The 27,759-nt window shown below is 41.1% G+C and overlaps 1 protein-coding gene across 11 annotated transcripts in view; it reads right to left on the bottom strand.

Annotated features, from left to right (window-relative positions):
- The window catches only part of THSD7A (thrombospondin type 1 domain containing 7A), a 424,790-nt gene that overhangs the window by 309,167 nt on the left and 87,864 nt on the right, over positions 1-27,759 (bottom strand). For 5 of the 11 annotated variants that reach the window (XM_053259801.1, XM_053259802.1, XM_053259805.1 and 2 more), the window contains exons 1-2: positions 6,479-6,926; positions 5,127-5,670 (exon numbers count right to left, since the gene is read on the bottom strand). In XM_053259801.1, coding sequence (XP_053115776.1) covers positions 5,127-5,286 — 160 coding nt within the window. In that variant the 5' untranslated portion in view covers positions 5,287-5,670; positions 6,479-6,926. Of the gene's footprint in view, positions 1-5,126; positions 5,671-6,478; positions 6,927-8,483; positions 8,585-15,949; positions 16,100-27,759 lie in introns of those variants that run through there. The other 6 variants (XM_053259794.1, XM_053259800.1, XM_053259798.1 and 3 more) reach the window with 5 other exon arrangements.

Genomic DNA, 27,759 nt, shown 5'->3' with positions numbered 1-27,759 from the left:
TGCAGACGGCCCAAACTGGGCTGCAGACGGCCCAAACTGGGCTGCAGACGGCCCAAACTGGGCTGCAGACGGCCCAAACTGGGCTGCAGACGGCCCAAACTGGGCTGCAGACGGCCCAAACTGGGCTGCAGACGGCCCAAACTGGGCTGCAGACGGCCCAAACTGGGCTGCAGACGGCCCAAACTGGGCTGCAGACGGCCCAAACTGGGCTGCAGACGGCCCAAACTGGGCTGCAGACGGCCCAAACTGGGCTGCAGACGGCCCAAACTGGGCTGCAGACGGCCCAAACTGGGCTGCAGACGGCCCAAACTGGGCTGCAGACGGCCCAAACTGGGCTGCAGACGGCCCAAACTGGGCTGCAGACGGCCCAAACTGGGCTGCAGACGGCCCAAACTGGGCTGCAGACGGCCCAAACTGGGCTGCAGACGGCCCAAACTGGGCTGCAGACGGCCCAAACTGGGCTGCAGACGGCCCAAACTGGGCTGCAGACGGCCCAAACTGGGCTGCAGACGGCCCAAACTGTCCTAGAGGAGGCCAGAAGGGAGTTGAGGGGAGCTGCCACCGCCATCACCTGCTTGGGGTAAGGTCTTGACTCCCCTATTTCTTTATTTTAACCTTAGGGAAGCCCCCTGTCCCTTTGTTCATAAAGGGGAATCCTTACCAGATTCCCCTTTACAAGCAGAACCCTGAACTGGTTTGGCTCCAACCGGGGCTGGTCCAATTCAAACTCAGACCGGCACCCGCTTTTGGACCACTTGGACCACCTTGATTCGAGTAGAACTCACTTCGAACCAGAACTGGTTCACATACTGTATCCCTAACCTGCACCTGTATCAGGTACTGCTAGGAAGTCAGCACAAGCTGCTTCCACTATTTCATAAGGGTGGAAATTCTGTTATCTCTCAATTGCCCACCAACAGCAGAGAGCTCCCACGAGGAAGCTGCTTCTCCAACCACCACTGCCCATTACTTTCCAGGAAACACCTTTTAGTCTGTGCATAAAGCAAAAGGTTCCACATATGTAAGAGGATTACTTACACAAAGCATTCCCTTACTCTCATAGGTGAGACCAGGGAAATCCCTAAGTGTGCAGAGCTCTCCATACAAGCTATGGAGCTGCTGAATGTCTTTTAGTTAGGCGTTAACATATTTCATCCAATGCTTCCCCCATGCCAACAAATATTATAGTTGTATTGTAGAGCAGAATGATATCAAAACTGTGAGTGAATTTACTACAACTGCATAACAAAACAAAGCAAAAAATATAACTTATTTCTCTTTAGAGAGACATTTTATAAGAACTATTAGTCTAACACAACTTCTCTTTTCTATTAGTTTTGTGTTTGATGCAGTTATCTGTTTTTAATCACTGAAATATTAAGTCATTACTGACAAATTATTGCTCAAACAACTTCTGGGTTAGCAAAAAGCCCAACACAGGTCTGGTCCAGGGCAGTACTTGCACTCAGAGGACACTAAACACATAAACCAGTACACAGTGGACAGGGCAGGGGGATCAACAATGCATCCAAAATTTGTTCTACACCAAACATGATCTCCACCAAATGAGAAGCTGTAAACTACATCTTCAACCTTTTGAAAATACAAAAACATGTCTACAATACTGAGGATTTTAGCATATCCCTAATGTTCCTTGCCAACACTGCCTACAGAGGACTGGTGGTTTGCAAAGCAGTACAATATTTTGGAAGCCTGGTAGCACTGAGGTTTTACTGAGTATGCTTTCGCCTTCCAAAGAATTGAGTATGCATTGTCCTTCACAGTAAGCTAATGGATGATAGATCTGTTAGGGCAGATGAAAGTAAATGTACAATGTTCAATCTTAAATATTTTCTAATTTTCACCTGTTAGGGCAGCAGGGGCGTATCTAGGGTAGGGCAGGCAGGGCACGTGCCCCGGGCGCCACTTGAAGGGGGGCGCCATTTTTGAAAATTAAAATTTTTTAAAAAGATTTTAAAAACGGCCACCAAAAACAAAATGGCCACCACGCATGCTCAAATGGCCTCTGTGAGGCCCTAGGCCATGCCAGGATTCACAGAGGCCATTTGAGCATGTGTGGCGGCCATCTTGTTTTCAGCAGCCATTTTTTAAAAGTCATTTTTAAAAATGGCCACCGCACATGCTCAAATGGTCGCTGTGAGGCCCTAGAGGGGGGGGAGGGGGAACCTTTGCAGACTCCTCACAGCCCTTAGGAAGCCCCCCAAAGGGGCTACAGGTTAAAAAAAATTTTTAAAAAAAATATAAGTCACTGTGCACATATTCAGACTGGCACTATGTACAGAAAATCTAGGTTTGTGAATACTGAGCTGAAGCTTATGAGCTAGGATTGTATTCATTTGCTCTTATTTTGCTTCTTGTGATAAATGAGTTAAATGTGATGTCTTAATAATATGGCTATTAATGGTGAGTTTGTCTTTGAATCAGTGTGAAATCCTTAGGATTAAGGCCCACTGGGAATTTCTTGCTCTCTTTCTCTCATTTTAACTGTCTTTCTGAAAGACTAGAATATATTCCAAGCAGTGACACAGTTTACTCTGCATATCCTTGAATTATTTTCAGAGTATCTGGGAAAAGTCAAATTCTCCATTTATTTTTAAAACTTATGTAATAGTGATGCTACAATGCATAGTAGAGAATTAGACAGGCACTTCTGTTTAGTTTTCCAAGTACACCTCCACATAGTATTTGGGTATTGCATGAGCCCCAGCATACTGAAATTTGTAGTTTCCCAGCATTTTTTGGTCTGGCTACATCCACTGCTAATCTTTTAATCTTTCAAAAACTATTTAACAAGCTTGACTTGTATTTTTCAGCTGATATTATGGTAAAGTTATCTGAAAGATGGGTGTCAGATGTTTGGACAGGGGGAGCAATTTCAGTGCTTGCCCTAGGCTCTATTTTCCCTAGATATGCCTCTGTAGGGCAGGTGAAAATAAAGGTCTGTCTTGGACTTGATGGCTGCTAGAGGAAAAGAGCTTTAACCCTGGGTGATGGCCCCAGATAGCTTGACCAGCTTGGAAAGTGGGGAAATGTTTTGTTTTTTGCTTAGCTTTTCCCTGCTAATCTCATAATGAGCACATGCAGGACATCAATGTCTTTTCCAAGGAGATTCAATGGTTTCTTTAGTTGTCTGACCTCAAGACGGTCAGTCCTTGCTGAGAAACTACACTTCCAAGAGTGAATGTTATCAAAAATCCAAGGAACATTAGAGTCAATGGGAGAAGTACATGTGGTTCAGAATTGGCAACCTGCCACTATCCTATTAGCTAAGCACAAAAAGGAAAGGTATCAAAAGATCCACTATGAAAAAAATTGAGTCTACATAAAGTGCAAATCACAAAGTGGCAGGTGTCACACAGGACAAATGATACCATTTACAGCCACGTGCTGAATATTTATCCTTCCCTTCCCCAAAATGACTCTCAACTATCTCTATGAGACAGCATTATGCATAGGTATGGAATATACTGGATTTATTGCACTTGGCTGCCCTTCTGGATTACACAATCTCATCACTAAATTCTTAAATGCATTCATTACCAACTCAAGACTACAAAGTTATTTGTGTTTTGTTTAAAGTATTATATACCAGCTATTAAAGGCTATTAGAGCCTTTGGATGGGGAGGTTTATAAATGCAATAAATAAATAAATAAATAAATACTCAGTAAATGGCGGGAAGAGTGAAAAGGTGTTGAACTATTCTATAGATTGCTTTTGGGTTAGTTTAAGAGTCACCACTCTGTTAACACACTTAAGTTTAATAATATGGCTTTCTAACAAGAGCAAGAAACCTTGAAGTTGAATCACTTGCTTTATGCATTTTCTGCAATTCTAAACTGTCCATTGGTGTCAATTGGATAGGAGACAATGTCATAAATTTTCCTATAGTTCAATGAAAGGAAACAACACAGGGTCAGTCTGTACCACTCTCACTATATCATTGATCTTTCAGAATCAAGGCAATGATGTAGAGGGTTCTCCTCCCCCTTTCAAATATCTCTTCTTCTAGTATTATTAGGAGAGCCTGCCTTCTAGTTGCATTGAATTCCTCTTTAATCTCCTTCTTGAGCTGCTGGATGGATGCAGTCTTTAAAAATTCAGGATATCAGGGTAATTGTAAATTGATCTGTCTCTTTGGAAAAAGGCCAAGAGTGTCCTTCAGCCAGCAATGAGACCCAGACCTGCTTCCCCCACCCCAGTATGTAACACTTAATAGACTTTCCCCCCCTAAGTCTCCATCAATAAGTAACATTCTCAAATAATAACACTTATCTTACTGATTTATTCCTAACACTTCTACTGGCAATACTTCTTTCTGAAACACTGCAAGTCAACTGATCGTTTAAATATAAGGTTTTGCTCTCAAAAAGACTGGAGTTTCTTTGAAACAGAAAGTAGGTGTTTGAAGAAATATACCAGTGTCACTAATTATCATTAAAAGCTAGAGATCAATGCAGTAAATTCACATAGATAAAGCACTGTTTTTTACTGGAAAAGTTAGGAATGAATGCAGCAGTGACAGTACAGTCTTTGAAATCAGACACATTACTCCTTAGTACCAGAGTCAGGGAAATAATCTGTCTGGTATGATGCTGATTCCATACAGTCCATTTGCCATGGGCTCTTTGGCTATGAGATCTAACAACCCTTGGATTATTTCTCCTAATCCATCATTAGCTTTTGCGTGTCCCACATACACCATACAACAAACCTAAATTTTAACAGCCCAACTCCCCATACCTTATTGCTCTGAATGCATTTTATGCCAGTGTAAAAGGAAACATACACAGGATCTCATCTTTTCTTTGTGAATTTCTTAACATTTTAGCACATTAGCAAGCACTGCTATTATTATTTTTTTGTTTGCCCCTTCTAATAACTTAGCATGCACTTTGTAAACATAGGTTATTGAGTGATTAGAAAACAACAGAAAGGTTAAATAATCAAAGTAGAGCCTAGAAAGCCATCTGTCATTAAATGGCACAGATTGAAATTCTCCAATAAAATAATCCAGGGGACATGTATGAGAGAGGAGCATCAATAGCCAATGTTCAAGATTCAACTCAAAGGCAATACAGTAATATGCCTCTCGCTTTCACTTACCAGTCTTCCATAAATACACAGATGAAGTTTCAAATTCACTTTGCGTCTTAGCTTCCCAGATTCCAAGCAGAAGAACCATCAGCACTCCAATACATTTGAGTGAAAGAACAGGAGCCCCTGGACCACCGACTGAAGCTGTGCTCTTCTCTCCCAGCCCCATGCCTTCCAGAGAAGCCTGCTTCCGTGTCAAAATCTGCAGCACAATGGATAACCCTTGCGTGAGTAATTTTTCTCCCCTTCAGAATTTCTTCACAGGGAGGGCAGGATGGAAATGGCTTTCCAGCTATTGTGTAGTTGAAAAGGAAAAACTGTTTAACACCAGGGAACAATAGAGCCCTTACTGCTTGCTGCCGTCACTGCTGCTGCTGCTGCAGCCGTTGCTGTTTCGGCGGCTGCTGGTACTGTGGGTGATACTCCACTCTCCCCCATTCAGTGGTTAGTAGCAGTTTCCATCAGCTGAAAGAGAGACAGCTGTCCACAGGGGGCTCCAGCTGACTGAGCAGGTTATCTTGGTCTGGGAGGCAGCAGCAGTCATTTACACCAGCTGGAGAGAGAGGAGAGAGAGAGAGAAAGGGGAGGAGAGAGGAGAGGTGGAGTGAGAAGAAACACAAATAATCAAATGCTGTCATCACATGCATACAACCAAGTGCAAAACGCTACTTTCTGCACATCTCTACCAAGAATGTGCAAAAGGCATACATATTCACTATTTTAAAAAACCACCGTTCTTTGTCATCTTTGTGCATGTTTCAGACAGGCATGTTGCAACCATTCAAGACCAATTATTTCCCTTTTCTTTTAAAGCAAGTTGCCAGCACGTAATTCCCACTTACTTGAGCTGACACTGATGCAGTCCAAAATGTATTACTGAAGAGAATCCTGACTTTAACAACAGCAAACATGGTGAATTAAGCCTATTTATGGACAATCCAAATGCTGATGCATAAACTGAACACACAGTAAACATTAATGGGGGGCCCGCAGATATACATTTGATTAAATCTCCTCTAAGTAGCCGAGTAATGGGAGAAATATAGCAACATGGCTTTTAAAAAACTACCCAGTGATTTTAGATTCTTATTTACCCGTTGCTCTTGTAAGTGGGTGCAGAGAAGGAATGAAAGGGGGAAAGTATATCATCACAAAAAATTACACGCAAGTTAATTAATTCTGTAATTGCATATCTAATACAGGCAGGAGTTCTAAAATTTCCACTATCAAAATTGTTTTCATGGCACCGATCATCTATGAATACAGCCAGCATTCCCACCTATACAGCCAGCCTGAATAATTTACATGTTCACAAAATAAAAACTGAAAGTCAATTCAAAGAGATTTTGAGGTACAATTACCACTGAGTGTGTTTGTAAACATGAAACAAGGACGAACTGAATAGCTTTTTTCTCCATGTGTTAACAAGCTGTACAAGGCCAAAAAAAAAAAAAAAAGCACCAAAAAGAGAGAGCAAAAAGTGTCAAAAGTGTTATTTTAACGTCACCCCAATTAACTGGAACAAAAGGCAATGCTAGTATATGTTTCAATGTATCCAGAAATGCAAAGGCAGAAAAGAAGTGTTCTCAGAAGTGCTGTTTTAAGATAGTTTTTTTAAAAATCCAATAAAAAATGCACTTTAGCAGCACAGCAACTGGAGAGAGTTTTAAATGATGAAGCTACTGTTGTTGAAAGAGAAAACCTTCAGCAAGCCTCTCTTGGGAAAGCTGTCATTTTGCACAACCTTCCCAGACTCAGCCTCTTCCCCATGCTCTGGGTTTAAAAGCAGCCTTGATCAAATAATTCCCAAGCCCTCATCTGTTTAAATATTCTGACATCAGAGCAAATTAGCAATGTTGAAGGTTGCAAATTTGTCTTTGTTTACTTTCCACTCTGTTATGCCTCTAAGAGGGAATTAAAGGCTCAGGAAGCCCTAGCACTGTGAGGCTGTGATTAAGAGAGATAAGCAAGTGTGGATTACTGTTCCTCAGCTGTTGAAAAAGAGGCAACAATCAGGAGATTATAGGTTGATAAGGGATACATGGAAAGCCATGAGCCTAACAAATTTATAGCATCCTCACTGAGGACTCATAACACCAGCTAAGGTACAGAACAAAGTAGGGGCACTTCAAACATTTTGTTCTTTCATCTAGTGCTCTGTTGATTTCACAGCTAGTAAAACGCAGCATCCTGAACAGAACTTGAAAAATTCAGAAACTGAATGCAAACACTTATTTGGCTGAAAAGGTAGCCATCTGTACAGGGGCAACTCTAGACCACTCGTTTCAGGGAGCACAAAAAGTGGCAAAGAACATTATTGGAGAGAAAGGATTTTGCTATATGTTCAGTGCTTATATTATTAATTTTATTTATTATGTTTTACATTTATATCCTGCTCTTCCTTCAAGGAGTACATGCTTATCTTTATCCTCACAACAACCCTGTAAGGTAGGTTAGGCTGAGAGATACATGACTGGCCCAGAGTCACCCAGTGAGTTTCATGGTTGAATGGGTAGTCGAACTTGGGTCTTCCCAGTCCTAGCCCAACACTCTCACCACTAGTTTAACTTATTGGAATGGAGTCTCTATTTTGGTCATTGACCAGACAAATGTTTAACTTATTAATGAAGCTTGCTTAACATTTTCAAGTTTCTTCAGAAATGAGCCAGATTCCTCAACTAAATACTAAAGTCATTCTCACAACCATGCCAGGTAGGATTGGGGAGGGCGGGAGACGCAGGACATAACCTTCCTTCCCCCCCATGATCTGCAGTGCTCTGTGATCACTCACATCACATGCCCACATGACTTGGGTATAAGTGATCATTGAGTAGTGAGGGGGTGGAGAAAAGCAGGCTGTGGCCTCCCGCATCTCACAATGCACCAATGGGGTGGGCACTCTAGCCATCTGGATCTGTGGCTGCTTGGGCTGCTGGCAGTCCAAGCAGACCCATGACCAGGGACTGAGGTAGAATAGTAGAATAGCACACTCGTGCCCTGAGTAGGGCTGTGCAGGCCCAGGTAGGGCTGCTCATGTGAACAGACCCACTGTCTTTTTCGATTAGTCAAACCTTCCAGTCTACTTTCTAGGCTAATTTTCTCTTCAAGGCCATGCAGGAAGAAAGACTAGAGTGGGTGCGAGGGACCAGTAACAGAGTAACTGAAATCTGCTGGGGAGATGACCGTGCACACAAGGACTGTTCTCATGATCAATCAGTATTGATGAGGTGAGTGGGGTATAGAGGCAGGTGGGAGCAGTGAACCCAGAATTTGTACCCAACTCTAGAGTAAAGGTGGAGAGAAAGCACTCCCTGCACCTCCCTAACTGAGCCCAGCTTTCAAACGGGCATTTCCCCCTCTTCATACCTTGCTTGTAGAATTCTCACAATGGCCAATTGGAAGTGCACATGGCTCCCGAATTAGTTGATCGTGGGAATAGTCATGTAGTCTCACCCAGCCCAAATCCTGGCAAGGAAGGAAGTTAAGGGATTGGCCTGGCTCCTGAGAGGCTGGAGGAGTCTCTTACCTACCTGGCAGCCCTGCCTTCTGCTGCTTGTTCTAGGGTAGAGTGAATGAGGCTTCTTTAAACAACTGAGACCTTTTAAAGTAATTAAAATTCAAGCTATCGGGCCATAATATATCTATGACTATATTGTCTGACAATTTGCTGTGAAGTTCTATTCCGGTAGATGGGGGAGTGGGAAATATTTTGGGAAGAAGCACCCACTATCCCTTGGAGCTATCAGTGCCTTTGTACCATCTGAATGAATAAAACCCACTACATTCAAAAGGCAATTTTGAACTTTTAAAATATTCTGAGCTCAGATTAAAAAAACAACAACTCTATTTTGAATTCACAGCTCAATTTGAATGCCCAGTCCCTTCAATAAAACACCTGTATACCTAAACAGGGGAAGCTGAAGTTTGCTGCGACAATTAATTCTGACTTTGTGTTGTGCCTCTAACACTGTTTTGAGTCAGAGTGAGCTTTCGAACTTAAAAGCAAGGAAATGTCTCAGCAGGATTTCTGAACAAGGAACCAGTTGTTAATGTTCAAGGAGTTTTGAGAGTTACAGGGGGTGGAGAGGCAGAATTTAAAAAAAATAACAACTGTAAAAAACACATGAATTGATACTTCTACAGATGCTATATACATTTCATGTACTTGATTGAAAGAACTGTAGATGAGTTCCACAACTAGAAAATACTCCATTTTTTTAAAAAAAAGGCATCCAAACAGGCATCTTTACTTTTAAAAGGAGCCTACAGAAGCATTTGTTTTAGCCATTTCAGGACTGATTCACATGACCAAGAACTGGGCTAACTAGCTGCTTATCCAGGATAACTCATATGACATGCTCCCATTTTTCACTTGTCTGTGAGTGGAAATCCCAGTTAAATTCTCCAAAAACTACTGTGTGCTGTGGTGATTGATGCGGGCTAAACTATGATTTCTAGTCTAGGCTCAGATCTGGCCTACCTTCTGCACAACACACAACCTTTTTCAGAGGATTTAACCAGGATTTCTGCTCACAGATGAGTGAAAATCAGGAGCGCACCAGGTGAGTTAGCCTGGCCCTCAGTAAATTCTATCTGAATTACTAAATTGGATTCTACCTGGTTTGTTTGGAAAAGCATCATGCTAAGGATCATGTAAAGACAATGCCATCAACTAAGGGACTCTTCCAGAGTGTATTATTACCTCAACTTGAAAAATAAGCACAATGGGGATGGGAGGGGGAACCACATAATGCCAATAAAAATTGTAAATTAAAAGAAAGAAAAAAGTGCATATACTACATATTCATATGAGCACATATATAGAAACCTAGTCTAAATCAACTGGTTGATACGCTGGCTACAAAGCTGATGTAGGTGACTTTAGAACTGTTTTCCCTTATGAATAAAATACCTATGATGATATTGTATGAAACCAAAAAAGTAAACAAGCAATACTCAAACAGAGCGGGGGCTGATTGGCTCCCATACGCTCCAGCATGCCCTGACTGAGCATGCAGGGCATGCTGGCGAGACCCCCAGAGCCAGGAGGCAGCTTTTCACCTCCCCTCTGGGGGTCTCCTCATGAGTAGGCATGGTGCGAAGCTGCGCCATGGCTACTCACGATCTACAAAACCAGGTTTTACGGCAGGGGTTCTTGAGCGGGTTACCTGCTCTAGAACCACCGGCCTTGCAGCCGAGCCCGGTGGTTCTTATGATCTGCAAAAATCGGGCTAGGCTCTCCTAGCCTGATTTTTGCAGATCGTGCGAATAGCACCTCTGTGTGTCAGCTACAAATCCACGGAAGTGCAGAAGAGGGCAACCAAGATGATCAGGGGCCTAGAGTACCTTCTTTATAAGCAAGGCTACAGCATCTGGGGCTTTTTAGTTTGGAGAAGAGGCGACTACAGGGAGACATGGTAGAAGTTTATAAAATGATGCATGAAGTAGAGAGAGTGGAGAGAGTGACATTTCTCCTCTTCTCCCACAACACTAGAACCAGGGGTTATCCCATGAAACTGATTGCCAGGAAATTTAGGACCAACAAAAGGAAGTACTTTTTCAAACAGTTCTTTGCCAGGGGGTATGGTGATTAGGGATGTGGACAAAACCGGTTTGCCCGGTTTGGTTCAAATTTGAACCAGGTTCGAACCAGGAGGGGGTGGTTCGGTTTTGGTTTTGCTCGAACCTCCCCCTGGTTTGGTTCGAATTCGAACCAGTTTGAACCGATTCAAACTGGTTTGAACTGGTTAAGACACCCAAAAATTGGTAGGATGGTAGCTGGCACCCAGGGGTACCTGCCACCCAAACCCCAAAGCAATCGGACACTTGTACGATTTTTTATGAATTTTTGGAAATTATTTTTATTTTTTTCTCATAGGGTATAATGGGACTCGAACCAGGCCATTATACCTTATTGTGGAGCACCCATGGGTGCCAACAACCACCCAAACCCTGAAGCAATCAGACAGTACTATGATTTTTTATGAATATTTGAAATATTTTCAATTATTTTTCTCATAGAGCATAATGAGACCAGAACCAGTCCATATCCCCTATTGTGGAGCACCTAGGGGCACAAAAGCAGGGTGGGTGGTAGACAGACAGGGGTGCCTACCACCCACAAAACCCCAAGGCAATTGGACACTCCTCTGATTATTGCTGAATTGTTAAAGTATTTTTGAATTCCTCATAGGGAATAATTAGGATTGCAGCAAATGTATAGCTTCACGTCAGAGGGAAAGGGGTGTCGTAGAGTGGAGTGTGGTGGGTGGTAGTTCCTAGGGTGGGCAAGGAAGCTATCAGAATTATTTGAAAGGAATTGGGCAACGGGCTGATTTTTAAGTGATTTTTGAAGTTTATGTGTCTTTAAGGTTAGCAATGAGAGTGGATTCATGGTTTGTCATTGAAAATCCTATATGCTACCAAAGAATGTACACTCAGAACACTTCAGAAACAACAAAACCCAGTACCCCATGGGTTAGCAACCCATGGAGGTGGTTGGCACCCTCGCTCTGGGCCACCCCAGCACCCCCCAAGTGCAGTTATGGGGCTGCTGAAACCTCCATTCTTCCCTATGGAGAAAAACCTTAAAGCCACGTGTGGAGTGCTGGGGTGGCCCAGAGTGAGTGGTGGTCTAGTGCAAAGAGGGTGCCAACCACCCCTATGGGTTGCTAACCCATGGGGTACTGGGCTTTGTTGTTTCTGAAGTGTTCTGAGTGTAGATTATTTGGTAGCATATAAGATTTTCAATGACAAACCATGAATCCACTCTCATTGCTAACCTTAAAGACACATAAACTTCAAAAATCACTTAAAAATCAGCCCGTTGCCCAATTCCTTTCAAATAATTCTGATAGCTTCCTTGCCCACCCTAGGAACTACCACCCACCACACTCCACTCTACGACACCCCTTTCCCTCTGACGTGAAGCTATACATTTGCTGCAATCCTAATTATTCCCTATGAGGAATTCAAAAATACTTTAACAATTCAGCAATAATCAGAGGAGTGTCCAATTGCCTTGGGGTTTTGTGGGTGGTAGGCACCCCTGTCTGTCTACCACCCACCCTGCTTTTGTGCCCCTAGGTGCTCCACAATAGGGGATATGGACTAGTTCTTGTCCCATTATACTCTATGAGAAAAATAATCAAAAATATTTCAAATATTCATAAAAAATCATAGTACTGTCCAATTCCTTCAGGGTTTGGTTGGTTGTTGGCACCCATGGATGCTCCACAATAAGGTATAATGGCCTGGTTCGAGTCCCATTATACCCTATGAGAAAAAAATAAAAATAATTTCAAAAAATTCATTAAAAATCGTACAAGTGTCCGATTGCTTTGGGGTTTGGGTGGCAGGTACCCCTGGGTGCCAGCTACCAACCTACCATTTTTTGGATGTCCAAACCAGATCAAACATTTTCAAACTGGTTCGAATCGAACCACCCCCTGGTTCGGTTCAAATTTGAATCTGCAGCTCGAACCTAATGGCTGGTTCAGTTCGAATTCGAACCTTCAAACCACCGTGGTTCAAATTCAAACCAGTTCAAATTCGAACCGGTTCACACATCCCTAGTGGTGATTGCCACCAGCTTGAATGGCTTTAAAGGGGACTTATACCAATTCATGGAGAACAGGTTCATCAATGGCGACTAATCTTGGTGGCTAGAGTCTACCTCCAGCCTCAGAGGCAAGATATCTCTGAACACTAGATGCAGGGGAGCAACAGCAGGAGGGCATACCCTCATCTCTTGCCTGTGGGTTTCTCAGAGGCATGTGTGGGGGTCACTATGGGAAACAGGATGCTGGACTAGATAGGCCTCTCGCCTGATCCATCAGGGCTGTTCTTATGTAATGTCAAAAGAACTGCAAGGGGGGGGTCACATTGTGGCTCCTTGCCACAGCATAATTCCCTCTATTTCTCTGAAGAATTATAAGAACTTAAGAAAAGCTCTGTTGGATCAGGCCGAGGACTCATCTAGCCCAGGATCCTGCTTCACACAGTGGCCAACTGGATACATCAGGAAAGCCCACAAACAAGGAAGCCCACAACCTTCCAGCCTCAGAGGCAGTATGTCTCTCAATACCAGTTGGAGGTGAGCAACAGCAAGAGAGAGGGTATGCCCTCACCTCTTGCCTGTGGGCTTCTCAGAGTCATCTGGTGGGCCACTGTGTGAAACAGGATGCTGGACTAGATCAGGCCTTGGGCCTGATCCAGCAGGGCTGTTCTCACATTCTCATGATGATGTATAGGAGAAAGCCCTACTTTCCCTACTGTTGGCCCATCCATATTACCTCAGAGCTCTGACATTCCCAAAACGCCACAGGAAGGAATACTTCCCTCCCCCATACGAACATGACCATGCTCTGAAGTCATCTGGGGAGGTCATTATGCATCATCCCCCTTTGTCAGTGGGTAGCTTGATAGTCACACATGAGAGGGCCTTCTCCCCAACAGTGCCCAGGTTATACTGTCCCAGGAGATATCTTGTGTATATTGCCGCTGCTGTCTCTCATTTGCCTTGGACAATAGCTTGAATATTATTGATAGATACATTTTATTACAGTCACAGACCAGCGCAGAAATACTATTGGATTTTGTTCTTTTGTGCTATTCTGTGAACCGCCTTGTGTTTCTTCCTCAAAAAGACAGGAATAGGACTATTTTACATACCTACATACATACATACTGTACATACTGCAGTGGATTTCACACTACAATGGTAATATCAGAAAAAGCTCTCATATTATCAATTTATACAGCATGTGCCTTTGCATGTGGCTTTGCATTTTATATTTACATGTGGCTTAAAATCTTGATCTTTTTTGGTTTCTCACTATCTGTTAACTAGACATAATGTGATTCTTTTTTATTTAATGGGGACTTTGGCTGAGAGAAAACAAACTATCACTGAATCTATAGCTGAGTGAACATCTGAGAATAGGTACAAATCTAGTTATGTACCAACCTCTAGTAACTGAATGCATGCACACCCATGAACAGTAGTTAGTTCAGTAAGAGTTATTATTGTGTATATTGTTGCTTTCTTTGGAATAAAGCAAAAAGGTTGCATCCAATGTGAGCTCCAATTTTAATGGGTAGAACTAATTTTAATGGGTAGAAGTGTTCATCTTAAATGCTACCACCACTTGTTATTTTTCTTCAAATTTCACATCAAATTATTCCACTCCAAGGAGGATACCATTGACTTTATTCACTGGCTTTCTCCTTCTATTTTAAGTTTTTTGCACTTACTTTCAAATGCCACCATGGTCTTGCTCCCCTACATCTGCAATCATATGTGCACTTAGAAGTAAACCCTACTGCACTCCATAGGATGCAATTATTTATTAACCAGCTTACATGCCCCCCTTTCTGCATAGCATCCAAGATAGTACACAATAAAGATAAAATAAAAGTATACAGCCACAATAAAGTCAAATTAATAAAACACAATAAAAACAACATTCATTAAATAAAAGCAAAATACAGAACAAACTCAGTGGCACAACCAAACTCAAAGGAGCCTCAGATTAGGCCACAAAAGTAGTAAAAATGATGGTGGTAGCAATAAAAAGGTCCTTTTGGAACTTATAGAGAATTGTAAACACAATCCACCTGAAATGTGGAGCTGGAAGCAAGTATTCCAAGTAAACATGCACAGGATCATAATTCCACATCTTTCTTTTCATCTTTCTCTATAAGTTCCATCTTGGAATGTTGCTCTTTGGGTACCAGTTGCTAGAAGTAATCCATGGAGAAGTTGTTGGCTTTTCCTACTCATCATGACAGAACTAGGTAAGGGAAAGCAGGCTTCCAAGTCACAGAGCTTATAACTGCTATTTGGGAAAGTATCTTGGAAGTGCCAAACATGTTTGGGCCTATTATGGTAAATGAGTGCCTTTTTCTAGTGTTCTTGGGGGGGAAAGAGAGAGAGAGCCAAATTACATACCACTATCCTCCGATTAAGAAACATCATATTCTGTAGTTAATTTTAACTAGACGTGTTATTGAAACTAGAGAACATTACATTCAGTTTGGTTTAAATACTGAAAATTTTAACATGAAGTTCTAGCAGCCATTACCAAATCATTCCCCGCCCCCCGACCAACTGGCTTCCAAGTCATGGTTACATAACCAATCACTTGAGGAAGTCCGTCTCCAGTTGCCGCCAACTCGTTTGGTGGCTACACAGAGATGGGCCTTCTCGGCTGCTGCCCCGAGATTGTGGAATGCGCTCCCTGCTGAGATACGATCCTCCCCATCTCTGGCAATTTTCAAAAAACACCTGAAAACACATCTCTTCAACCAGGCTTTCTCAGCTTTTAAAAACTTGTTTTTAAATTGTTCTGATTATTTAATTGGTGTTTTATGATGTTTTTAATTGTTAATCATTGTTTTTATGCTTTATCATTTTTGTTTTACTTATTAACTGATTTTAATGGTATTTTAATGTAAACCACCCTGAGCCTTTTGGAAGGGCGGTATAAAAGTTTTAATAATAAAATAAATAAATAAATAAATAATACATTTCTGCACTATCTGAATCAGGTCAGAGCTTAGACATTCATAATACTATACACTATATGATGCTGTGTAACACTAATCTACATAAAGATGCCTGGTGCATGTGTTTAACACAAGGAATTGATTATATTGAATGAATTGCTGCATAACATAAATGTGCCAACACTCAAAACTATTAGGCCGCATAAACACATGGCTTAAGTTTAGGAGATGGAAAAATAAACCGCTTCAGGAGGCTTCACACATGCCTAGTATTTACAACAGTGTCATAAGAAAAAAGGGTGTGTGGGGGGGTAAACACTTACACTTTCAATCCCCTCTCAGTCGCATATATTCAGGCATATATGCAAAGCTATGCATTCATATCTCCCTGTTGCTTCCAGCTTGACTAATGAGCCAATATGCCTTCTTTGGAAATGTCCACAAAATAGATTGCAGACATAAATTAGGACAAAGAAATACTAGGCAAGACAAATCATTATATCTTTTCTCTCAGACTAAGAGGAGTGATAGAACCTTGAACTGACCTGTTCCCAACATCCCACTATGACATCACAAATATCTTTTAACCTCACTAGACAATGAGCAGCCTCATCCTCACAATTTGCTTTGTGAGAAGATTTGCTTTGTACTGTGCTGAGGCTGAAGAGCCAACACTAGCTCAAGTGACTTTGTACTACATGATCCTCAGCTGGCTGAGACGACTTCTGTGACTAATCCAGAGAAAAAGAAGGAAAGATGCTGAATCAGCTACAGAGAGGAGGAACAATGGCATCAAAAAGAACTGGGGGGGAAATACCAAATGTTTCCATTATTAAAGCATTTTTCTGGAATTATGCCTCTCCGAAAGCATTATTTTCAAACAAAATATTGAAACAGGAGAATTTTCTGTGGTCCTGTCATTGCCATTCTTTTCCTGACTTAATTAACGTCCTGCCTTAATTTACCAACACAGCATAGTTCCCTGATTCCCCAATATATTTTTTTCTGTCACTGAATAGTTAAGGTGGCAATCTATGTACACCTACTTGGAGTAAATCCTGTTTAACTCAGTGGAACTTACTTTTGTGTGAACATACACAGGATCAGTCTGTGAGACACTGAAGATTTACAGTCTGATCCCAAGCATGTTTACTAAGAAGATCCACTTTCCCCACTGATTTACTTCCAAGTATATTTATGATTGCTTGCTTAATTTCACAGCCTGTAGGTTCACTAAGGAAGACTCAGAATTCTGAGCATTATTATTTCCAAGAGATGCTAGGGTATGCATTTTACATATTTAATATCAATACTATTCAACAGAAAAGGAAAGGTAAAGGAGAATAAATATATATTTTGGAATGCAATATTGTCATTGCACTTTAAACCTGAAAATAATCTTATCAGGGGTTTTTTATAATCAAAGTTAGAATGCTATACAGATTAAATTGTCCAGTAAAAGGGGCTTAATAAATGGACTTTTGCCAAAAATGACAGAAGGAACACTTTTAAATATACAGTGCATGTGGCCTCTAGGTGTCATACTTGACCACATTTATAGGCCAGTACATATCATTCAATGAAACCTTTTATTATTATTTTTCCTCACATGAACATTATTCCATGAAGATGTGAAGCACTTTGAATTTCCTATACTCTGGTAGTCCAGGAGATAAATCCCTCCTGCATTAATAGAATATTCATAAATAAATTCTGCCCACACTAATAAAGTAGAAGTAGACAGTGGACTGTTGTTGTTTTGGTCTTGGATTCCCTTGATCAGAGACCAGACCAAACCAGAGATTATAAAATATTCACCAGGACAGTTAACTATTCATATGTAGTCCACACAAACAGGATATCTCTTGTGAGGATAAAAATAACCATGTACACCGCTCTGAGCTCCTTGGAGGAAGAGCAGGATATGAATGCAGAAATTTCAGAAAACTGTAGATTCCAACAGATAGGACAATTCAGTGTCAGCACAATTATGGTTCAAATAACTATCTTTGTATGTCTATAATGTGTCATAATAAGAGGTCACCAGTCTGGGTTGGCTACAGCTCCTGAGTCCCCTTTTTGCTGTGTTTCTTGTCTGCTAATTGAACATTTTGGAGGTCATGCTGTTGTCCTCTTCATTTGTTTCTGCTGAGAAACTGCAGAGAGTCCTCTGTGCTAACTCTCTAAGGGATGGCATCCAATTAAGTACTGGGACTTCTGGAATTAAGAATTTATATTGAAGCTGGGCAGAGGAGGAGGAATCAGACAAATGATGCTTGCCGCTGCTAGTAATTGCATTATCAGGCACCACAGTTTGATCATTCCTGTCACAGAGATCCTTCTTCCCCCCACCCTCACTCATCCCTGTCTCAGTTCTGATTTACCCTTCTAAATCCCATCCAACTTCTCCTTCCAACCTCTACCTGATTTCTCTGCTTCACACACTTCCTTGCCCAAGCTCCTCAATGGTTTGCCTTTCTTTTGCTCCTCACTCTGTACCCTGCATCATTACAAGATGATCAAACTTCAGTGGGGAAAAGCTGGAGGAAACTGGCCAGGTTATTTCTTTTTTAAAATTATGAAAGGAGATGTTCAGCTTTATTTGTTTTGCTTTCAGTGGTTTACAGCCTTCACTTTCCATGTTTTAACTCCTCAAAAGCAATTCTGTGAGCAAGAAAAAAAATATCATTTTTGTTTTTATCCCTTATTCCAACATAGCATCTTGAGTTGTATCTAGAGACTATATTCTTCATCTCTCCTCGTACCATCAGAGCACTGCCTGGCTGTCAGGTTTCCTTTTTTAAATCCGCAATACAGCAGCAAGAACTACAAGAACCACGCACAAACCTCTGTGGGATGCTATTAACTAATATAATGTTAGGATATGTTTATAATATCACTATTATATGCTGGCTTTCCTTCTGCACAGTGCCCTGCCAATCCAAGAACAGGGCATGTACACTAGTTCTGTGCACAACAATCTGTCCTCACCGCTAGCTAGCAAAGGCGGGGAGGCTTTGCGGCTACTAAGTATTGCATCCTTGCTGTGGTGATGATTCTGCCATCATTCCCAATGGAAGAAGGGCCACTACAGTAATGTCGCAATCCTTAGTAGCCACAGAACCTCTCCACCTTCATTTGCAGCAATGATGGCTGCTGGGTTGCACGGGACCAGCATGTGCACCCTGTTCTTGGAAAGGTGGGGTGCTGCATAGAATGTAAGTCACTGAATACGGAAATCTGTATACTCTAATAAATATCTTGAGCAGAGTATCGCAATATTAAATGACAATACCCCATCTTAGATCTAATTCACCTTAAGATGTGACAGTTCTGCAACTTAATACTATTAGTGCAATCATAGCACAATACTTGCATAGTGTCTTAGCCATCATAAAAGATTTTAACACAGCACTGTTATACTTCTCTTACGGCAAAAAGTGAGGGAAATTTACTAATGAATTGCTAGTGGCAGCTTTGCTAATGCAGACAGTTCATTCCATGAGATACAGAAGATAACCTGGGTCGAAACATCATGTCACAGTTGCTTCTGAACATTTTCTGGAGACCATAAATTCTTTCCTTTGCTGAGGCAGTCAGTGAAGCAAGATGCCTTCTTCACTACATAGCGATGATATGAGTAAAAGGGTGATGAATGTTCATTATGATTGCTGCACTGCTCGTGTAATGCTAGAATTTGCTGAGTAGCAACAGCAGAATATGCTGGCCACAAACCTATCATCACTATCTAGCTAAGAAAATGAATGGCGAAGGAAAGGAACATAAATATGAACGGGTAAGTAGATAACTTGTCATCAGTACTGATATATGAATATAAAGTATAAAATACTAGAGAAAACATTATATTTATACCGTGGTATAAATATCAATCAAAGCTAACTAATGCTGACTGCATCTTAGAACATGGGCCACCCCTGCATTCTGCACTTTTGAAAAATCTTCTTGATAAATGCAATGAAATAGGTTACAACTTAGATGTTATTTGTCCCACTTTGGTTATGTGTGCTTCTGGATATTTTAACTCTTCCTTGGAGGAAGAGCGGGATATAAATGTAAAAATAACAACAACAACAACAACTCTTTTTAAAATTAACTTTTAAAGACTATGTGAAAATGCAAAGTTATGTTTGCTATAGTACATCCAACATTTACCTCTTCAGGCTTTCTAATGATTCTACCATAAGCCTAAGTAATTTACACATTTAAACACTAGGAAGCTATTCTCACAACCGCACAAAACCAGGCTAAGGGAGGCCAGCCCGGTTCCACACTGTTGTGTGCTGCAATGGAAGCCGTGCAGCTCCCGGCAGCAAACCTTCAAAAATACCCCTGCCGTTAAACGAGGTTAGCGGAGTGAGCGCTCTGCTAACCCCGTTCATCTGATTGTGAGACACCACAGCGACTCATGAGGAGACCTCCGACCAGAAGGTTCCAACAAGTCTCCCGACCTTAGGGGGTCTCCCCAGGATGCCCTGCGCACTATTGTGGGGCATCCTGGAACTTGCAGGGGGCAGGCAGCCCCCAATCCCCACCACCCCTACCGGCTCTGTGACAGAACCAGTAATCATGTGGGTGGCTGATCTGGCCACCAAGGGTTGGCTCCCTGCTCATGCACGGAGAGAGTGGGCTAAGCCCGCTCTCCCCAGAAATCATCTTGAGGCACTTCACTTTGCTCATGTGAATCTCCTCTAGCAATGCTTTCTTCTTAGAAATTGATAATGTACCTAAAGAGGGTGGATTCTCTTGACTATAAGACAGACAGTATAATGGTGATGATATACACACTCTCCCTTACTCTTGAGAAGATTGTATAGCTGTTTAAGGTAGAGCATGGGTAATGATGTTTTAGCACTGAAACGTGTTTGCTCGAGTTCTAAGCCCTTGGTTTTATTTGTTTTTACTTACACATTACAAGATGCCTTTAAAATCTTGTCAAGACTGTAAGACAGAGAAAGAGCAATAGCTTTTTGGGTCAGTGAAAAAGGAGGAAAGATTGTTGCCCAGGCCTGGAATGAAAGCAAGAGACAGGAGACAATTCAGACTCCTTGGCTACCTAAGAGGTGATCCTGGAATGGGTTGAGCAACCTGTACTAGAAGGACAAACACTAGCGCTGGAGGGCACAGTCTTTCAAAATTAATTTTGCAACTTCCTTCTTGTCTTCCTCAGCCCTTCCCATACACAGATTTTTATGTTATTGACTTAAACTGGGATTCTTTCTTGGCCTTACATGAAATAAGTTCTGAGTGGAACTAATGGAGACTAGTTCTGCTACTTTCAACATAGGCTAAAATTTTCATTTAGTTGAGAATGGATCATTACCTACTTTTTTCTAAACCCTTAAGAGAGAAGAGGTTGAATACAAATGTTTAGTAATCTCAATTGTATACATGCAAGCTGCAAATAAGAGTAAAATATGAAATATATTATGTGTTGTTTTCCCTCCTGCTAAACTATGGGTTTTGTAGCATTCCTTTAAGTGTTTTTCACTTTACCACATTAAAAAACACGATTATGTTCATCATACGTACTTCATTTTTCAGCTGACTGTATTTTAATTATTGAAACATGCAGCTATTTCTGTTAGGCTTTTTCAATTTGACAGAGCCAGTGCATGCTGAGAATAATTAGCACTGCTAGAACACAACAAATGATTTCTCTAAGCATGCATACATATACACATTCCTTTTTCACAAAGGTAATTATACAACTTCCAAAACATTTCATGTTTCATACTGAAGCAATTATTTCCATTTTAATGAACTTTTTGTATACTGATTAACTTAATTACCATAATGACCTAAGTACTATCTGATAATGAAATTCTTTTTAACAGATAAAAACATTTTGTGTTGGAAAAGGCATATATTATCTGTTTTATTAAGAAAATCCAACCCATTTTATTGTTGTTGACAAATACTGCATTTACCAGAATAGAAGACAACTCTGAATTTAAGACACTGCCTTAAAAGACAGAGGTTAAATACAGGTTATACTTGTATAGCATAAATACAGGTTATATCTGTATTTTCCCAGAAGAAAGAGGACTCTGAATTCAAGATAACCCCCAAAATATACTTAACAGGAAAGAATGGTGGTGGGGGAGAGATCATCTTGGATTCGGGTAAATACAACAGGCCACTTTTAGAGATCTTTCCTTGATTGTTAATTGCTAGGGTTGGCACATCAGTAAATTGACTGTGTAAATATCATCAGCTGACTAGTGAACTGACCACCCGCATCTTCCATAACCTTGCCTTCCTAATCTCTCTGCTGTTGTATCCCAATACATCACTGTCAATGACCTGGACTTCTCCAGCCTATTCTAAAAAGTTACAAACATCACCATTGTTGCTAGCACTGCTTTTCTGCAGTCTCACAGCATCGTGAGTCCTCCATTTGCTGGCATATTGGGGAACAATCATTTAGTAGGCAGTGGGACAGTGACCCCCAGATTTAGCACCTGCCAAAGCCAAATTGCAAGGAAATTAACCTCATGCTTTCCCCATGCTGGGATACCAAAAAGACTCCCGAAGTTAACTCACAAAAGTAAATTCTCCATTCAAGGTCTTTCTGCATGATTGACCCTCCTTTGGGTTACCTCCCCTCCACAGATGCCTCAAATAAGCTAAAAACCAATTACCTCAACAGGGAAGTCAGATAAGGCTCTGACTTATCAAAAGAAGGCTAAAGTGGACAATAGGAACCCAGAGATGTACCCATTAAAACACTGATTAGTTTACTAGGCGTTTCCAATGTAGAAAAAAATTGTGTTTGCACCTCCAATCACTCCATTTGCATTGACCTATTGTGTTGCAGCACGGCACAACAGACAAACAATGGGATATTTTGAGATTCCCCAGAACTGCCCTATTCAGGAAAGAAGAGCAACTGAAATGTCCCCTCAGGACAATTTGGGCTTTAACTAATAATATTCTCAGGCCTTCAACTGATACCAAATTTTTAAATTTTAATGTGTTTTTATCTATTTTATCTTTTTATGTATTTTAAATGTTTTATTTTGTATATTATGTTTTAATTCTGTAAACCACCTAGAGATGTTGATATTAGGTGGCATATAGATTCAATCAACCGATTGATCAATAAATAAATAAATAAATAAATCCCCCTGGTTTCTTGAGCCATTGTGCTCCCCTTGGTCTCCAGTGCTCCTCACTTGGTTTCCACATTTTGGAATCACCCATTACTTGGACGCTACAGTGGACACTTGCCATACCACTTGGCTGTGTTTTGCTCTGTGAGCAACCCTTGCTTCCAGGTCCTAGATCGGCTCTCTTGCTGGATCTGATCTGCACAGCCTTCCTTTCTACCAAATGGAGCTGGCTTCATGAGAACATACACCCTTTGGATCTATCCCTGCCTCTTAACCCCCTTGATTCTTCCTTGATTCTTTGCTGCTGCTTGCTGATCCCCAGTCCATCCCCAAGGAAAGAGGTCCTTTGGTTGCTCCTGAGTTACGAGGATCCACCAGCTACTAAAGGAAGAAACAAAGTTGGATTATAACCACTGTAATCCAATCTGGGCTTCCTCTATCCTTATCTCTTCCCTCTTAAATCCAAGAGCCTGTTTCTCAAAACCTCCATTCTCTGGCCAGCCTAGGAAGCTACTCTAATTTGGACACTAAGCTAAATTTCTTCTTAGCAGTTGTATGGTTAATCTTGTAACATATTTTTAGTAATAATATTGATTTAGTAACTCTCTTACTGCATTGTAGCCCTTACCTTCAAATAAATCCTTCTCTGATTTTGAACATCTCTCTCTCAGCCTGTCATTTTCCTGTAACCAACACTTTGCATTAAAATGTATTGTGATGTGGAACTGCTCCACTCTGAACTAATTTCCCCACACAAAACCCAAACACAATTTTGGGGTGTTCACCAATCACCCTGGGGCAGTTCCATTAACATCATACACATTGTTGCTGTGATCCAAAACTTCACAAGATTCCCATGTGAAGATGGTTTGTATGAGCAGAGGCTTTCCATTTATACTGAATTATGCAAATGTTCCATGTGCTGTATAAGTAAAGCCTTCCCAATAGTGAAGGGAACACAAAGGCATTTGTCATGTGGAACTCTCTGAAAATGGGAGTCCAAAATTTGTATCTGAGCCTTTGAATTAGAGTGAATTTCTGCTAATACAAGTATGTACAATAAATCTGATTTTATAAAAGTTAACCAGATATTATCTCCCCCCAATCAAAAAATACTCTAGACATTGAGTAATGATATATTGTAATTCTGCCAAATCTCTCTTTCCTGTGTGTGTGTGTGTGTGTGTGTGTGTGTGTGCGCGCGCACACACACACACACACACACACACTTACTTCCATAGTACCTTTGAATTTCTGACACCTGCCATGTATGGCTTTGATTTGATTTAATTCCACTTGTGATCACTTGAACTCTTTTTCTTGGATTAGGTAGGCTCAGTAGGTTATGATAATGTGTTTTTAAAACCTTGCCCTAGAGAAATACAAAGCTCTGTTCTTTGTTAGTATTCTGGAATCAGCACCATGGACAGTGTATTTTCACTGTGAGTGACAGTTTTGTAACTTAACTCTAGGTATACTTTGTTATGTTTAAATAACATGGATGGTTTAACTGCATACTTGTGCAGTTAAACTGATAGTTTAACTGCACGAGTATGCATCATTAAAAACAGCTAAACCACCATTGTTACTATAATTCTAATATCTCATTACTTTTCAGAGCTTTGTAAGTTTCAGAAGTATAGCATACTTTACATCTCCTGATGCTTCAGGTATTACCATCTCTAAAGCCCTGGGGAGCTATTTTTGTAAAAAGAAAGCTATTAGTTTCCTCAAGTAAGCACTTGGATTGCACAGAGAAACACAAGAGGAATGTTGTATTTTCTTTGGTAGCACATTCTATGGCAGTGTAGAGCAAATGAACACCAAAACATCACAATGCCACTCCCCGCTCTGCTCCTGATGCCTCCCAGTGTGTTGAGCATTCCAGATCTACTGCTAAACCTCATCTCCCTTGCCCTTGGCCCTCCTCTGAAATCTCTACACCTTGTTTCTTGCATCCATCTTCCTTGCATTTCTGCTTGCTATAATGTCTCATTTGCCTGGAATTCCAGTGAGCCCCTGAGCCATAGTAACTCCCTCTTCTTCTTTATGCATGGCCTGAAGGCACATGATGTAGCAACCATGCTGTAGCTAAGCAGGTCAAGGTCTAATTAGTGCCTGGATGAAAAACTGGAAACCAGTCTATGGACAGTGCCTTGAGTACAATGGAAGAAAGGTGACAGAGAATCAGACACTTAGGCAGGCAGCAAACAACTTGGCATATTATATCACAAATCCAGCTTTTTAAAAGTTTAAACATCTATAGGTTCCTCAATGCCCAATTTATATATACAGTGTTACACTTTCCTTCCTTCCATTGCCTCTCACTTTGTCCAAAACACACACTCAGTTTGCCCAACTCCTAGAAGCTTCATGCTGTACTATGTTGAGTGGATCAATTATAGTAAAATCACAGCTCGTTGTGCTGAACCATTAGACAAAAAATCCAAAAGCCGAAGTAGGATAACAACTTTCTTAGGACCAATGAAAATATCACAACAACATTGCTAGCAAGCTTTTGAGTACTCCAGCCTGAAGAAGAGTTTCTGGAAAAACTGAAAGCTTGCTATCAACTTTATAACAGGTTAGTTGGTCCTAAGAAAGGAAGTACCCTACTTGAGCTTTTAGTTATAAGAAAACAGGGGGAAGGGGGAAGATCCAGCTATACTTTGGACTCTCATCCTGAAAATGCCAACACCCTGATGAGCTATGGACAAGAAACCTACCTGGGCATTATCAAAACTGGGGGCACTGTACTCATATTACAGCATGCCCAAGAGTGTGCTTGCAAGCCCTGTCCCACACTGATGTGCACTGAACCTGAGACAAACACTGTACTCAGGGAAAAATTCTTCCTGTGACTTAAACACCAGGATGCCTGAGGATTCTGATCACAGAAAGAATGTGGTCATGAGTACAGGGTTTCCCTCTGCAGACAAATGCTCTAACCATGGACAGTGAGACAGCAGAGCTTCAGAGCACATCAGCATATGGACAGGGCTGTTTTGATAATGCCTAAACAGAGCTAAAAATCCTCACCATTCATTGGTGGAGCATCCAGACATGCCAAAGTGATATCTGCAGGGGTTGATGGTGATATCCACACTTTGATGTTGATCACCAACACCCAGTGGCTAATTCTAATGTGTTTCAACACAACTCCATGAGATGTTTCTCTAGAGATTCACTGAGTTTTCAAATGAGATAAGAAGTGAACATTTATTAGAATACTTCTGTTTTAATATTAGATAAACATTTAATATTAGATAAACAGGGAGGTCCTGGAGATGCATTTTCAATGTGTGATCAGAAGCCTATTATTTTGTAACCACTATTTTGTAACCACTGTAATGTGCTTTAAAAAAAGCATTAAGGTAGTTGAAATAGTCTTCCAAAGAACAAAATCCATGAAAACTGTTTAAATTTCCAATTATCATTCAAATTAGCTTGGGATGTGGCATATGGGGAAACATTTTTGCTGACGTTCACACCAAGAAATCAATATAAAGCTACTCTAATTATTTATTGGAGTAAGACTCTTGAAAATGGACTTGAAATCACTATTTGGATCCACCTGCAGGCCTTTTCAGCCTGACTGCAGCTGAGAGGATGAGACAGTATGGAAACCCATTCAGGCTGATCCAATTTAGATATGCAAATTTTATCTTATGTGCTTGAAAGAAACATTATGGCACAGCATAATTTGCACCTTGAGTTCTAAGGAATAATATTTCTAATCTAATGAAAACATGCCTCCATTGTTCATCTTCACACTCACCAGGTTTGATCCTAACTATTGTTCACTTGCAACTTCATACTTCTCCCTCTCTTTCTCTTTCCCCCATGAAAAACCATTAATTGATTACTTTAAAAAGCTACGAAGAAAAATATATAAGAACTGTAGCTTACTATTTAAAAAGAAAATTATAAGTCTAAGCACTCACAACTGGTTAACTAATATATGATCATGGGATCAGTGAATTGGTACAATACCTACTTTCTCTGAAAGAAATTGCATATGAAGTGTAAGATAACTTATAGAAGACAGATTTACTGGGAACTCTGTCCTCAGACAATTAGAAGATTCTGAAGTATGATTTTCAAAATACTCTATGAAAGGAGCAAATTGTACCTTAGAACCAAGAATTCTTTAGGTGTAGTAAACCAATTGCATCATTCCATTTTGCAGGTTCAGGGCCTTATAAATTTAAATGAGCCCATTTCTAAACATATTATCTATATATATACATATTTCTCTTAGGCGTACCCATCACTAATCCCATGCTCTCACGAGACTTCGTGAGCAGCTGCTGGACAGTGACAGGGATGGGAAGAAGGGAAGAAAATGGCAGTGGGGGGAAGGTGATGGCAAATGATGGCAGAGGGCAAGCTGGCCAGTAGGTCGGCAAGTGGGTGGGCAGAGAAAATGGAGGGGGGGCGACGGAGGAAGGCGGGAGGAAGGAGGTGGAGGCTGGGTGAGAAGAATATAATGGCGGTGGCGTGCAAGGGAAGCAGCAGGCAGGGGAGCAATGATGGCGAAACAGAGGGAGGCGCGGATGCTCTGAGCCCAGAGCATTAGTATTTTATTTATCTCTTACATATTCACAGTGCTCTTTTGTCCAAATAATCTCAGGGTAGAGCACATGTTGCCTCCTCTTTAACCTCTCACAAAATTTATATGGCAGGCTGAAAAATAGGGACTGGACATACACTTGGTGGCTAAGCAAGATTTGAATGTGGCTCTTGCTGGTCTAAAATTCTAGCCATTGCACTACACTAGCTTTAAGAACACAAGAGGAACAATGCTGGATCATTCCACAGGCCTATCTAGTCCAGCATGTTGTTCCTCCCAATGCAAAATCAAATGCTTCTGGAAAGTCCACAAGCAGGAGATGAAGCATTCTCCGCTTCTGCTGTTATTTCCTAGCAACGGGTACTCTAAATCTGGTACTTTAAATCCCATATAGCCATAATGGGTAACTGCCATTGATTGACTTATC

This window comes from Hemicordylus capensis, chromosome 6 (assembly GCF_027244095.1).
Source record: "Hemicordylus capensis ecotype Gifberg chromosome 6, rHemCap1.1.pri, whole genome shotgun sequence".
Classification (NCBI taxonomy): Eukaryota; Metazoa; Chordata; class Lepidosauria; order Squamata; family Cordylidae; genus Hemicordylus; species Hemicordylus capensis.
Note: the sequence above shows the minus strand (reverse complement) of the source record. Positions and strands in the feature narration are given on the sequence as shown.